The 12,895-nt window shown below is 42.2% G+C and overlaps 1 protein-coding gene across 11 annotated transcripts in view; it reads right to left on the bottom strand.

The window, feature by feature from the left end:
- The window catches only part of DENND2B (DENN domain containing 2B), a 170,155-nt gene that overhangs the window by 9,398 nt on the left and 147,862 nt on the right, over nt 1–12,895 (bottom strand). For all 11 annotated transcript variants that reach the window (XM_080595788.1, XM_080595792.1, XM_080595785.1 and 8 more), the window contains 2 exons: nt 1,294–1,471; nt 176–217 (listed from right to left, as the gene is read on the bottom strand). In XM_080595788.1, the coding sequence (XP_080451914.1) occupies nt 176–217; nt 1,294–1,471 (220 nt within the window). The remainder of the gene's footprint in view (nt 1–175; nt 218–1,293; nt 1,472–12,895) is intronic.

Here is a 12,895-nt window from a genome sequence, read left to right as displayed (position 1 = left end):
GCCAGTTTGCAACTGAAACAGAAAATGAGCATTTTTTTCCTAGTGTCTTGCCTACTGCACAGTTCCTGCCACACATCTCTGATTAAAAAAAAAAAAAAAAAAATGGAAATCTAGTAATATGATAGGACTAAACAGGTTGCTAAGCTGTGTGGCAACATTGCAAGCTGTACTTTACCTGTCTGATGAATCGATCAGATCCCAGGTTAACCATCAAAGCCTGAAGAAATAAAACATTACAGTGAAATATGTATTAAGAGACAGAAAACATTTGTGTCTGCTTTTTAATGGAGAAAGATCATCTGAATGGTCCCAAGCCTCAACATGAATCAAATTCCTGCTATGAAAACAACAGGTTTATGAAGTTCTTTCTGTAGAGCTCAAAGTCTAATTTATCATCATTAAATACAACAGATCTAGTACAATGGATCTGTAAATATGTAAAAAAAAAAAAGTTAAAAGGATTAGGCAGGTTTTTTTCTCACACTTAATGCAAGCTATTGGTAATCATTTTTTGCTATCATGTGGATGACAAGTATTTCAGAGGGCTTCAAAGAAAATGGTACTGTCTTAGGCAGCAGGACTTCTGAAGTGCAAGGGTGTGAAATGTTGATGCTAATGAAGCACTGATGCTGCGAGAAGGAGCTGGGAAGATGTGGGAGAGCAATGTTAGGAGAGTGGGAGGAAAACAACAGAGATTTACAAGGACCTGATGCACACAATATATTGAAAGTGGGCACAAAAAGATGATTTAATAGAAAAATGACAGGAAAAGAGAAGTAAGAAAGAACAGTGTGGCCTTGAGGAATTTGGTGGTATTTTACTGGAAGAACTGATGAAGTGGAACTCTCATTTGAATTCCAATATAGTATTAGCAAAGTCTTAAAAGTTACCAAAAAAAAAAAAAGGCCTTAAAGGCTTTATTTTCTCTCCTGCCTATGGCTTCATGCACAACTTCCATTAGCATTAACAGGTGTCATAGCAGCTGGCGTTTCGTACTTCCTCTTGTTGTTCCAGGAACAACAAAATCAAAAGAAATGAGAATATTTACACTACTTAATTGTTAACCAGGTTACGATTTGCTTCTCTCTGTCAAGGTGCCAGGCACAGAGAGCGGGATAAAAGAGAAGACTAAACTTAAAACTGCAGTTTTACCAAGAGGCAGTTGTACATGAGAATTTGGCAGAGAAGAAACAAAAAGGAATATTAAAAATTACACACATGTGGACTTTTGTGCCTCTCTCCAGGGCAAGGCCAGTTTTAGTCCAGGCAAATAATTTTGGTGCCAGCTCCTACCTCCTCCACAGGCAGCTCCTTCAGTTTTGGCAGAGAGCTGGAGAGCAGTCCCACCAGGAAGGGCGTAGGGCAGCACACGATATCAATCATGGATGAGGGCAGAACAGGAATGAAGGTGTGCTGCCAGGAGAAGGGGTACAGCAGAGCCACCACGGCGTGCGAGCAGCTCGAGAGGGTGCTGAAGAGAGAGGAATATCTGTGTGAGCAGAGCTTGTTCATCCAGAACATGTATCACCAGCTGATAAACTAGTGTGTTAAAACGCAAGTGCCCAAGGGGCTGCCCCCGTTTCCCCATATGCTTTTCAACATATTGCTTCTGACTTCTGATGACCTAGGTGTCGTTCCAGTCCATACTCCCTCTGCAGTGGGGAGCGTGGTAGCTCCTCCCATGTCCACCTTTAAGTGACTTGAAACTAAAGCTAAAAGACTAGAATCAGTTTGTTTCATCACAGCAGTCAGGAGACTATGATCTAGAAGATGATGTTTAATGTTCCCAGCAACAGTAAATAACAGCCACTTTGAATGACTGCTTGAAATCACAAACCAACTGCAGTTCTCAGCTGTAATGACCACTTAAGTATTAACAATGCACAATATTGGTGTTCTTACGTGAATCACTGGTACACAAACGAGCAAATGAAAAAATAAAAATTGATGCAAAGTATTGTTAAGAAAAACTATTAACTCAGATAAAAACAGAATAAAAATAAACAAAAAAACAACAATGCTTGTTCCAAAGAAAATTAGTAAAAGCGACACATTTTTCAAAGTTTGTGTATTTTTGTGACAACAGCCTACTTTTAGTGCAGTGTATTTTGATGGGCTTACTGACTAACTGTGGTGATCATGGCATTAACCCTGCTCAGAAATATCCATGTCAGCATACCCTAAATACTAAGGCTTAATGTCATTGGCGGAACATATACTGCATACGTTGTCCTTCCACCTACTGAATCTGATTCCCTTTTACAGTTACATGGTCTCCAAACATAAAAAATAAAGGAACCTCATTACCAAGCCAGTCTTAACTGCAGGGGAATAAAGTCTCCGTTACAGAGCTTTGATTTTGGACTGAATTGATGTCTGCTTCTTCCATGCTGAGGATGACAGAAATTTGGGATTTTACCCTGCCTAGCATGACTGAGCTAATTTTCTCACAGTGCAAACTTCTGCTGTGCTTAATGTAGCCACAAATAACTATAAATAACTAATAACTTCAGAGCGGTTATTGCTTGAGAATGCTGGGGCAGGGGGGGAGCAGGAAGGGGGCATGCTGATTTCTTTTACTGCAAGACTTTTTGGAAACTTTAGGTGGCATCAGACTTCCACTGGAATAACTCTCAGAAGCATTTTTACTTGACTATCCTAGGGCCAGGAGAAAGGTTTCATCTGTTTGTTCCTGTCAGTGATTAACTTTTGAAGTTTGGTGAATGGAAAAAGCGAGAATTAGAGGAAGAAGACAGAAAAGTTTTGGGAAACATAAAAATTGTAAACACTTGTCTTCTTACTCTGTTGTTGGTTTTTTTTTTTTTTTTTTTTTACTTGATACTTCCTTTAAGGTCTATCAATTACAGCATGTTTTTATAACATATGAAGCCTAAACCAGTATTCTTGTAAAATTACGTGTTTCTCTAATTTTTCTTTATAGCATGCAACGATGCTGATATTGACTCCTATTTTGGTCCCTAGAGTGCCTGCAGTACCAAACATAATGCTGTGTTTTGGAAGAACTGTAGAGCACGGTGCAGACTCCCAGCACAATTCTCAAGCTCACTTTAATGATGCTGTGGCATTTTCAACTGCTACCGATTCGGTCGTCTTACATGAATGACTAAAAAAAGAGCCAGGCCAAGCTAAAAGCAGGAAGACAAACATTCTTCTAATATTCAGTGAATATTTTTTTCCTTTCTATAGAATGCCCTTTTGTAACTTGCTGTTTTACACACAGTGCTGTGACGTAAATCAGCCCCTGCATCCTCGTGTGTGTGCTATTCCCACGCCAGGGGAGGCTTCGGGCTCCAGCCCAGGACATCGATTTCTCCTTCAGAGCTTTCCCAGAAGGCGGTTAGGGCAGCGCAGCAGCTGAACACAGCATGTGGCAGCACCCTGCTTGGCGAGCATCCCGCAGGTCACACCATTGCCCTTGTCAGCCCCTTGGCCTGTGCTTTTTTTAAGGCTCCATGCACAGGCACTGCTTGTGCAGAGGTCAGAGAGACTTGAAGACACCCACCAGTGTCACCAAACTCTTACTTGTCCAAAGCATCTGTGTCTCTGCCATAGCTGGAAAGATAATTACAAAGGATACATATCTTTCACTTTGGTGTGAGGCTTTTACATTCCGTAAGGTCAACTTCAGAGAGAACAGATGTAAGGGAACCCACAATTTAAATCTCTAAAATACAATTCAAATCCTTTCAAAAGGGTATTATTATTCATGAGAAGCATATTTTGTAAATTAGAAGAAGAAAGTCCTATCCTAGGAAAACAAGTCTACTTTTTCCTTTCAAGTTGTGCAACCCACATGCTGTCCCAAATGTTCTTGTTCATGAGAAATGTGAAGTCAATCAGATGGCTTATTTCCTTTAAGGTGTGTGAAACACACAAAATAAAGCAACAGAAAACTCACAGAATATTTTCAGAATACTTTCACTTGTAATAGTCCTGGGTAGTTTTGACAATACAGAGAGCAGCTCTTGAGAGTAGGCTTCTTCATCTGGTTCATGCATTTTTACAAAAACTCTGCATAATATTTTAGCTGTCATTCTACTGGAAAAGGCTGCGTTTATTACCTATGTGCAGGTAATTTTATCCATGGGCACAAGAAACCAAACCGTTGCATGAGTCATGTACTAACAAGGAGCATAAAGCACCACATAGTTCAGAGGGGAAGAACTGCCGGTGTGCATGCGGGAGACGCGCTATGGTCACTGCAGCACAGGGCCAGCTGTGCTGGGGTGCCCGTGCCACGCTGGCATGGGGCTCGCTCCCTCTGACACACGGCAGTGCCGCTGCTGAGCCATGTGTCCCAGCGACACGGGCTGCTCTGCCACCCCGTGATGGATGCTTTGTCCCGGCAGAGCTGCTGACGGAGACTTCTGCCTGGTCTATCAGCGATGGGTTGTCCCGCAGGCACATTTAACCGTACACGCTGAATAAGCCTACTACTATAATCAACTGTGAAAAGGTGACTGGGTTTGTAACTTTTGTGGGATAAGGGAAGTTTCTTTTAACATCGATATGTAAGGCTATTATATAGTCAGGATACTCAGCACGCGCCCAGTCCACTGAACTCATCCCATTAAGCTGTACCTATCCCAGAAATTTGCACTCAGCTAAAGCAAAACTAGTGAACAATTTCTAGAAGAAATAGCCAGTTCCAATTGATTTCAAAACACAGGTGATTCACCACTTCTACTTCCTTTTTTTTTTTTTTTTTTCCCATGGTTGTCATTTGTTAAAAACGTATGCCTAACCTTACTTGGAATTTGCCCGGGTTTGGGCTCTTGCTGTCCTTTTTGTTAATTAGATTAGAAAAAAAATACCATGACCTTCTTGCTGTGAAAGTACTAACATGGTGTTATACCACCTTATTAATACATTCTTGATAAAGAAAAAAAATCTGACATTTTCTCTATAAGCCTATCAATAATGACAGGAAACGAGAGACACTTCTCCTTTACATTTACAATTATACAACTTGAATCTTCCCGGAAATGGAAAGGTTTCATCATCATCAAAGCAACTCTTTAAGAAAAGGTCTTTTGTCACTTTATAGGCAAAAAATGACACTGCTTCTTTCCTACTCAAAGTTGATTTCTCTTCCACTGAGGTAGTTTGTTCTCCAAATCATTTTCTCATGGTAGCACATAGAAACTTTTCCTTGTTGCATGTGGAGACACAAAGGTCAGACAAAGAGATGAGGTATATGAATTTCAGATACTGTCAGGACTCAGCTGAATTGTAGGGACTGCATGGTTAATGCCCACGTCAAAAGCAAATTCACATGACTCAGTTTTATCTCTTAATAGAAGAATGGTAATCGAACCGATAATGCCACTCTCATGTCACAGACTGCAGCACAAACACTTGTTACAGCTCATCCTACGCACAGAAATGACCTAAATTGCCATAATTTGACTTTAGGACCAAAATGATAGAGATTTTGGCACACAAAGTGATACTGCTTCTTTAAGTAGTAGCTGCTGGAGCATTTCTATTCCTAAGGCTGTACGATATACCTACTTCTCAATATACCTACTGCCTCTCAGTGAAAAAAGTATATAATTCTGGGAATGCTGAATTTGGTATTGGCAGATACTAGGCTATACCTTGGAGAGAGAACAACAGAGAAGGAGATCAAGCACATTTACTATTCCATAGATGGGATGATGTCTGCTATCAATTTCCAGCTCACTTCACCAACAAATTACCCCAAACCTAGTCTACATTAAAAACTAATCATCGATATATACCATAGCACAATCACCGGGTTCTCAGAAGCACATGCTGTCTGCTGTTGAACAGTGAATGGACACTGTCCTGGCTGCAGGGAGCACTGCCAATGCAGATGCCAGTTCTGGATGTGTCTGTTTCGGAAGACCATTGGTCTTTGAGTGCTGCAAGCCATCAGCTCCCATGAAACGTTAAAGTCATATTTGGTTACACACACTACTGACGTTGGTAATATCCCACAGATACACTTGGCAACTGCCTTTTCTTCATACTAACAGCCAAAACTTGTATTCCTTCTCACTCCTCCCTCCACCTACAGTTCCTCAGACACCTGAGGGAGTCGCACACACTAAGCACCTCCTAAATCCAAGACTGTGCCTCCAGTGTGGACAACCATGTGCTGGCAGGCCTCCTGGACCCTGCCTTGCTACCCTCATGCCTCCCCACTGTCGTTTTGGCACTTACATTGAAAAGAGGGACAGGTGAGAAGACACCTGCCTCCTCCTCCTCCTCTCCCAAGGAATGGACAAGCTCAATCTGCCAGGAGGGGAGGGAGGACCACCCCTACATGTAGGTCCAAGCCACACAGCAGGTCTGTCACCCTAGGGGTGGCGCCAGCTCTGCGTGGATGCTCTGGACCATGCACAGCACTGGTCCTGCTGTTTCCTTGGATGGAGAAATGAAGCCAAAAATGTAAATTCACAAAGAAGTCTTTCCACCGCCTGTGTTTACTTTTCCACAGCCTTTTCATGTTTCTCATTTCTTCCTGCTGACTTAATTATGCTACTCTGTCCACATTTGCTGAACACCTTCAGCTGCTGTTTTAACGCATACGTGCTCCAGCCTACAACTGCTCAGTGACCGCGGCACCTTCCTGACCCACATCCCCTCGTCTGCCTGGGAGGGCTTCCTCCCACTTGTGGTTGGAGTCTGGAGCCTCTGACCTTCCCCAGTGTAATACCTTGACTCAGGTGGGTATTACACACCCACGTGTCTGATCACAGGCCACAGCAGTGCTTTCTTGTGGTAGCTCCTGTCCTCATGCCACTGATGAACTCTGTAGCAGGACTGGCCGCCTGACACTTTTCTACTGCACCCTTCAACACCTCCCCAGATCTTGGGTTAGTTCCATCCAGTCTCTGAGAGAGAGGGCGAAGTCTGCAACAACTCTGCAAGACGAAATGGTCTGAGAGATTTGCAGAGGACTGTAAAGGGCTCTGGGAAGAAACTACAAGGCCGAGAATTTGGCCAGCCTCCTCCTTCACCACACACAAACTGCAGAGGCAGAGGGGAAGGAAAAAGCAGAAAGTTGGAAAGGCATCAAGTAAAGGGAAAATGGCAGTGAAAATTCTGGCAGACTGCTAAAGTTTGGATGAGAAATGGAGTGTGTGTGTTGGGGGCGGATTCCGGTTCCTGCACAGGCTGGCATTTGGGTCAGAACTGCACTGCACCAGATACAACACACACCCAAACACTGAAAAAATAAACATTTCTCTCAGTGGATAAGACTAAATAATAGCAGCAGTTTCATTCAGGTGGATAAGACCAAGTAACAGCATCATGGACAAGATATAAATGAAAATATATTAGTATCATGAGTAACAGTCTCCATACTGCAGCCGTCTCGCTGCAATCAGCTCTTGCAGCATTCCTGCAGGAGGCCAGCTTTTAAAGGAAGCCCTTGAAGATCTCTGGTCTGTCTGAAGAGCTAGATGATGACAGGGAGATGTTACTGCTTTTTTCCTGCTCCCCAGTGTGAGTGCTCAGCTGCAGTACACTCCTTGACCCTGAGGCACCCCCTTCTGAGGTGGCAGGCACCCAGAGCTCCCTAGATCAATGGCTTGTGCTTCGTGCCTGGGGCTGTTGTGCTGTGAGAACATGTGTTTCATTAACCCAGATACCACCAACTACTCCCCAGATAGGCCAGGGAGGAATAAAATGAGAATTTAAGAATGAGTCCTTGATACAATGAGGCAGGACATTTTCAATTATCCAGGCTGTGTGAAATTCTCAAACATGCTGGCTTTTCTACCTATGCAAAATTATTGCTGATTGTTTCTCATTTACCACTCCAGGCTGTTTAAATAGGGAAAAAATCCTGGAATTCCTCTCTTTTGACTCAAACCAAATAAATGACATGTTTTTGCAGCTTTTTAGCAAGAAGACCTACCCCATGAATATTTCAAAACAAAATCATGTGAGTCATTGTTGCTACAGGAAAAGAGAGCATGGTGATGGAGCAATCGGACTGCATGGCTATGGCCATGAGAAAAGGCCCTGAGTCAGGGAATGTGCAAACACAGGCACTCGTGAACAATAGCCACATTCAGAGGTGCAGCATCAGATGCAGAGAGGGCTGGGGGAGCATGACAGAAGATGACTGCAGGAAGCATATGGGACAACCTCCTCACCAGGAAGAACATGAAGCAATAAATACCTTAGTGCTTGTAACTCAATACTGAAGCGAAGCTGAACTGGAGATGTTTGAGAAGCGAAGCTGCCCTGCGTAACCTCACTGCTGATTACAGATCAAAGGATACCTTTATGTGTTAGTGCATAAGGTCTGCAATTAACAAAGGCTCTGGGAGATCTGCCTATTCATAGGACTGCTTTCAGATGCAGGTACAGATGCAAATCAGTTATTATCAACATTCTTACGCTTCAGCCAGTTTTGTACCATGCCCCCGCACTACACACAAGTTGCTGATAAGCACACACACACAAATGCATGGTTTCTATCAGGAAAAATTTGCAAACTGAAAAGATAAGTTTCCTCCACGATGATTAGATATATCTATACGTGCAAGACAGAAGATTACAATCAAAATGGACACCAGAATTAGTGCTTAGCTTATTGCTGTTTGAAACAAATGCAAATTAATTCTAACACAGTAACCTACCTGGACACTGATAGAAAAATCATTTCTAATGATTACAGAATAGCAGGAATTATAGTTAGTTCATGTCTCGCTTCACCAATTAAAACTCAAGCATAAGGGAACAGGCAAAATACTCTTTTAGGCTTTGATTCAGAGAAGTACTTCAGCACAATTTCAGCCTTAATTTACTTTTGTCAAGCTGAAATACTTTGCTGAAATGAAGCCTAGAAGACCTTTCCTTCTTCCACTTCTATTCTCATCAGATCAGCCCACAAGTGCATGCACAAGACATGACAGCCCCTTTTGAGCCATGAGTACCCTGACTGCTGTGGAAAGGAGTGCTGTTTGAATGGCTGTAAAGTTAGCTTCTCTTTGTCAGCAAGGCATGTTTCAGCATCTGAAATCTGAATCCTTTTTTGCTTGTTTAGAAGCCCTTCAGGGGTAAAACAAACTACAGAGAATCCCTCAAGCCTTTATAAGGTCGTTTGGAAAGAGACACTGTAATTTTTGAATGTATTAATTATTTTTAATTTTAATATACCATTAATACATTTATTAACTCTTAATGCCTTAATTTACTTTTAATTAAATTGTTAGATTCTCTCCCCAACAGCGAATTCCCCATGGCAGAACCCCCTTACAAAGGGCCCACCCCACAGGGGCACATGGGGACGAGGACTTTCCTGCTGCAGCCAGGGCACCTCTCATCTCCCTGGCACGGCCCTTTGCTCATGGGAAACACTGCTCACAGGCAGCTTCTGATTCGGATTCTGCTAGATACAGGCATCCCTGCAGTCCACCTCCCCTGGGGCACAAGAGAAAAGCCATCTCTCCTCTGTCTAAGACAGTGTAAAGAGCACTGCAGCATGTATTAAACTCAGCTGTTTACAGCAGCCAGAATTTATTACCATTTTTCCTCCTGTCGCAGCTCCTATTAGAAAGGACTGTACAGAGAGGCTGGCAGTCTCTGCAAGGTCAGCCATTATACCCATGCTTGAATAAAAGGCAATAATTATGGAAATCATTGCCATTTTATAATGTTTACTTCCTTTTCAGGCTTAATTTCAGATTGAATCTACACTGTGATGTAATGTTTCTCTGCTGATGTTCTGCTTAAAACCAAACTAAAAATAAAGGCTTGGCTGCCATGAAAAAAAAAAAAAAGAGAGAGAGAGAATATTCCTTAGTAATTGCTACACTTATTTGCTTCTTGCCTCTATATTCATCATGATTCTGCCCAACCCCAACTCAGCAGCCAGGTTTGAACGTTTTATATCTAATCACTACCCATACTTCAACAAGTACTGCTACAGTTGTTGTATACAACAGCACAAAGAATTCTCTAAAAATAGAAGATGGGAGATCTCTCCTCTCTGCTTAATACAGATGAACTGTAACACGTACTACCCAGTATCAGCAGTGAGCTAACAACTCAGCCCAAGAAGCAGGTCAAAATTCTTCACTTATCAGAGGAGTGTAACAAAGGAAAAATGTTATCCAGGAGCTGAGCATTTCCCAGGATGAGACTGATTCAGCAAACCAGCAGCACTGCTATTGGAACGTGCCCATCAGCCTCAAGGACACTTCGTTGCTTTCCAAGCCAGGCTTCTTGCATGTGGCGGCACCAGCCTGATGCAGAAGTTGGAGTCTAACTGTGCATTTACCACATGTGAAAGAAAGGCAGATTCAAGTCACAGTGGCTCCCCTAATCTGAGCGCTGACATGTTTTCTGCAAACCAGCTTTGTGATATCTCACTGAGTGCAAACAAGGCCAGAGTGATAACACTGGCAGGGAGAGGGGACACAAACCAAGTAGGAAATGCATATTTTCTACATCACATCAGCCAATTATCAGTTATCCTCCTTCACAGAATTCTTTTAACTATGCTTACAACTCAAAGAGTGTAGCTACTTATCCCTCATGCCCCTCATATGGTGTTTTCTTCCCCATCAAAATAAGCCAAACCCTAACCTTGTTTTGCTAGATGAGTCACACTTCAGGTGTTATCCAGTGTGATGCAGACTGAGAAAAGATGAGCCTGTAAAATTCTCATAAAGGAATCATAATATGGCCTCACCTGTCTGGCAGTGCTGTGTCCTTATCAGTGGGGCACCAGTGGTACAGGTAATTCTGGGACAGATTCCAAGGAGTTGTGGAGAGCCCAAACAATGAGTCCTCCATGCTACTGATGATGCCAGAGAGGCCATTTTTTGTTATAAACACAGTGGTCACAAACCACTTTTTGGACTTGTTTTCTCTGACTTTAACTTGTGGAGACAGAACTTGCCACACTGCTGTGTCAACGGGTACAATTAATGCAAGAAATCCATCTGAAGGTTTGTGTCATCCTCTGTGGATGTTGTCCATTTCTGGTCCCTCCTCACCATATTTTATATAAAAATGAGTGGACAACATCTTCATCCATAAATTCTTCTCTGACCACATCTCGTTTGGTGTAAGTTTGCAACATTCTCCCCTATCATGTGTGATCTTGTCCTACCGTTGTAGTTGCACCAGCAGCCTCACTTTGCAAGTGCATGAGGCAATGTGGCACAGAAAGAGTGAGGGCCCGTGATGCTGCTTGCCTGTCCTTTCATTGCTCACCCATGAAAGTTTGTTCATAAGCACGTACACAGAAAAGCCTTTCTATTTTTTTTGTCATGGCAAATATCCCATCTAATCAGAACAGAGAATATCACAGAACTTCAGGTGTTCAAAATACATTCTAAGAGTATTATTATTCAAATTTTAGTATTTTCTAAGATGACAACAAAGAGAACAAAGACCCTGTCTGTGATGCTCATGGCAGCCCATGTTACAGAGTAGAGCTCCTGTGCCCAACTGTGATTTATTGTCAACAGCATAAGGAATAAGCAGGTACATTACAGTGCCATAGAGCAGCCAGGAGGTGTTGGGAGGAACAGCCAAGGAAGATGTCTCCTAGCTAAACAGATTTGTTAATCTGCCACTGGATTTGTTAATCAGTTAATCAGTTAGACTTCCAACATTTTATAATTACACCCCTCATTAGAGGATACATACTATCCAAGAACAAACAAATACAGGATTGGTTTGGACTATACAGGAAGCTTTCTTTCTGTTTTTCAGAAACAGATTTTTGGCAAGAAATCATTCATCGGACACATCAACCACTTACTTGCCCAAGCTCTGTCAGGTGGTTAAAAGAACAACCAACATTTCAAAGGAGAAAGTTATCCTTAGTGCCCATAGAGTTACCTAGACCCTTCCTGCAGGACAGCTTCTTAGCATAAGACCATAATGAAAGTGGTTCAGGCCCAGGTGCTCCAGAGGAGTGTCAGCTACTATTTGCGCTTTCCACACCAGGACCCTTCATTCCCACCAGTCATTGTTAACATTCACGCTGTTGGTCAGATTCACTGGCAATCACTTCACTATTAACAACATGACAGCTGTAAAGCGGGACGGAGAATTTTTCTAGATAGTGACAAAGGAGGAGAAGAACAATTCCAACACCCTAATCCTTCTTATTCAAAAGCCATAAACAGAGAATCTGTTTAAATCCCCTTACTCGGAGCTAAAGTACAAGTTGGGAAACTGTTGCAACTTATTGACATATAGTTATTACACCAATAAACAATCCAGAAGATAATTTTATGCCATTCTCTTTCATGGTGAAGTGGAAGAGCGAAAGAATTTTGTTGCACAAACCAGAAGTGAGAAAACGATGATGTTTTCCCACAGTAGAGCTTTAGCCAAAGCCTAAGGTGACCTGAGTAAATATTACCGGAAAGAAGGAAAAGGCAGGAGGAAAGGAGGAAAAGGAAAATTATACGAGCTTATTATACCCTTCTAGTGATATGGCATATTAAAAAACACCAGCGAAGCTTACTACATATTAAAAAGGTCATTATTACATTGCTTTTCTATGGGACTGTGTAATCTTAAACAAGACAGGGACTTAGAAAGTTCATTTTGTTTCTCAGGCTCTCTTCTGCCTGATACATTTCCTGAGAAAATCCATTGAAATACTGTCAATGTACAGTTTCCCTACTGGCATCAGTCATCACAGTATCTCAATGCCAGATTGGTACCACTCCAAGTGGTACAAAGTATAAGTCTCTCTTGAGAAGGCAGAATAAAGTGCAAAATTTCTCTCTCAAAATCTGAAGAGACACCTCTGCTAGTTACCTTAAGCTACCAATTTCACATCACATTGAACACTTCCAATTCTTGCATTTAGATGGTAAGATGAGGCACTCATCATCTTGCAGGTCTGGGCTGCATACAA

This window comes from Anser brachyrhynchus, assembly GCF_964034855.1.
Source record: "Anser brachyrhynchus genome assembly, chromosome: 5".
NCBI lineage: Eukaryota > Metazoa > Chordata > Aves > Anseriformes > Anatidae > Anser > Anser brachyrhynchus.
This window is presented reverse-complemented; position numbering and strand designations above follow the sequence as displayed.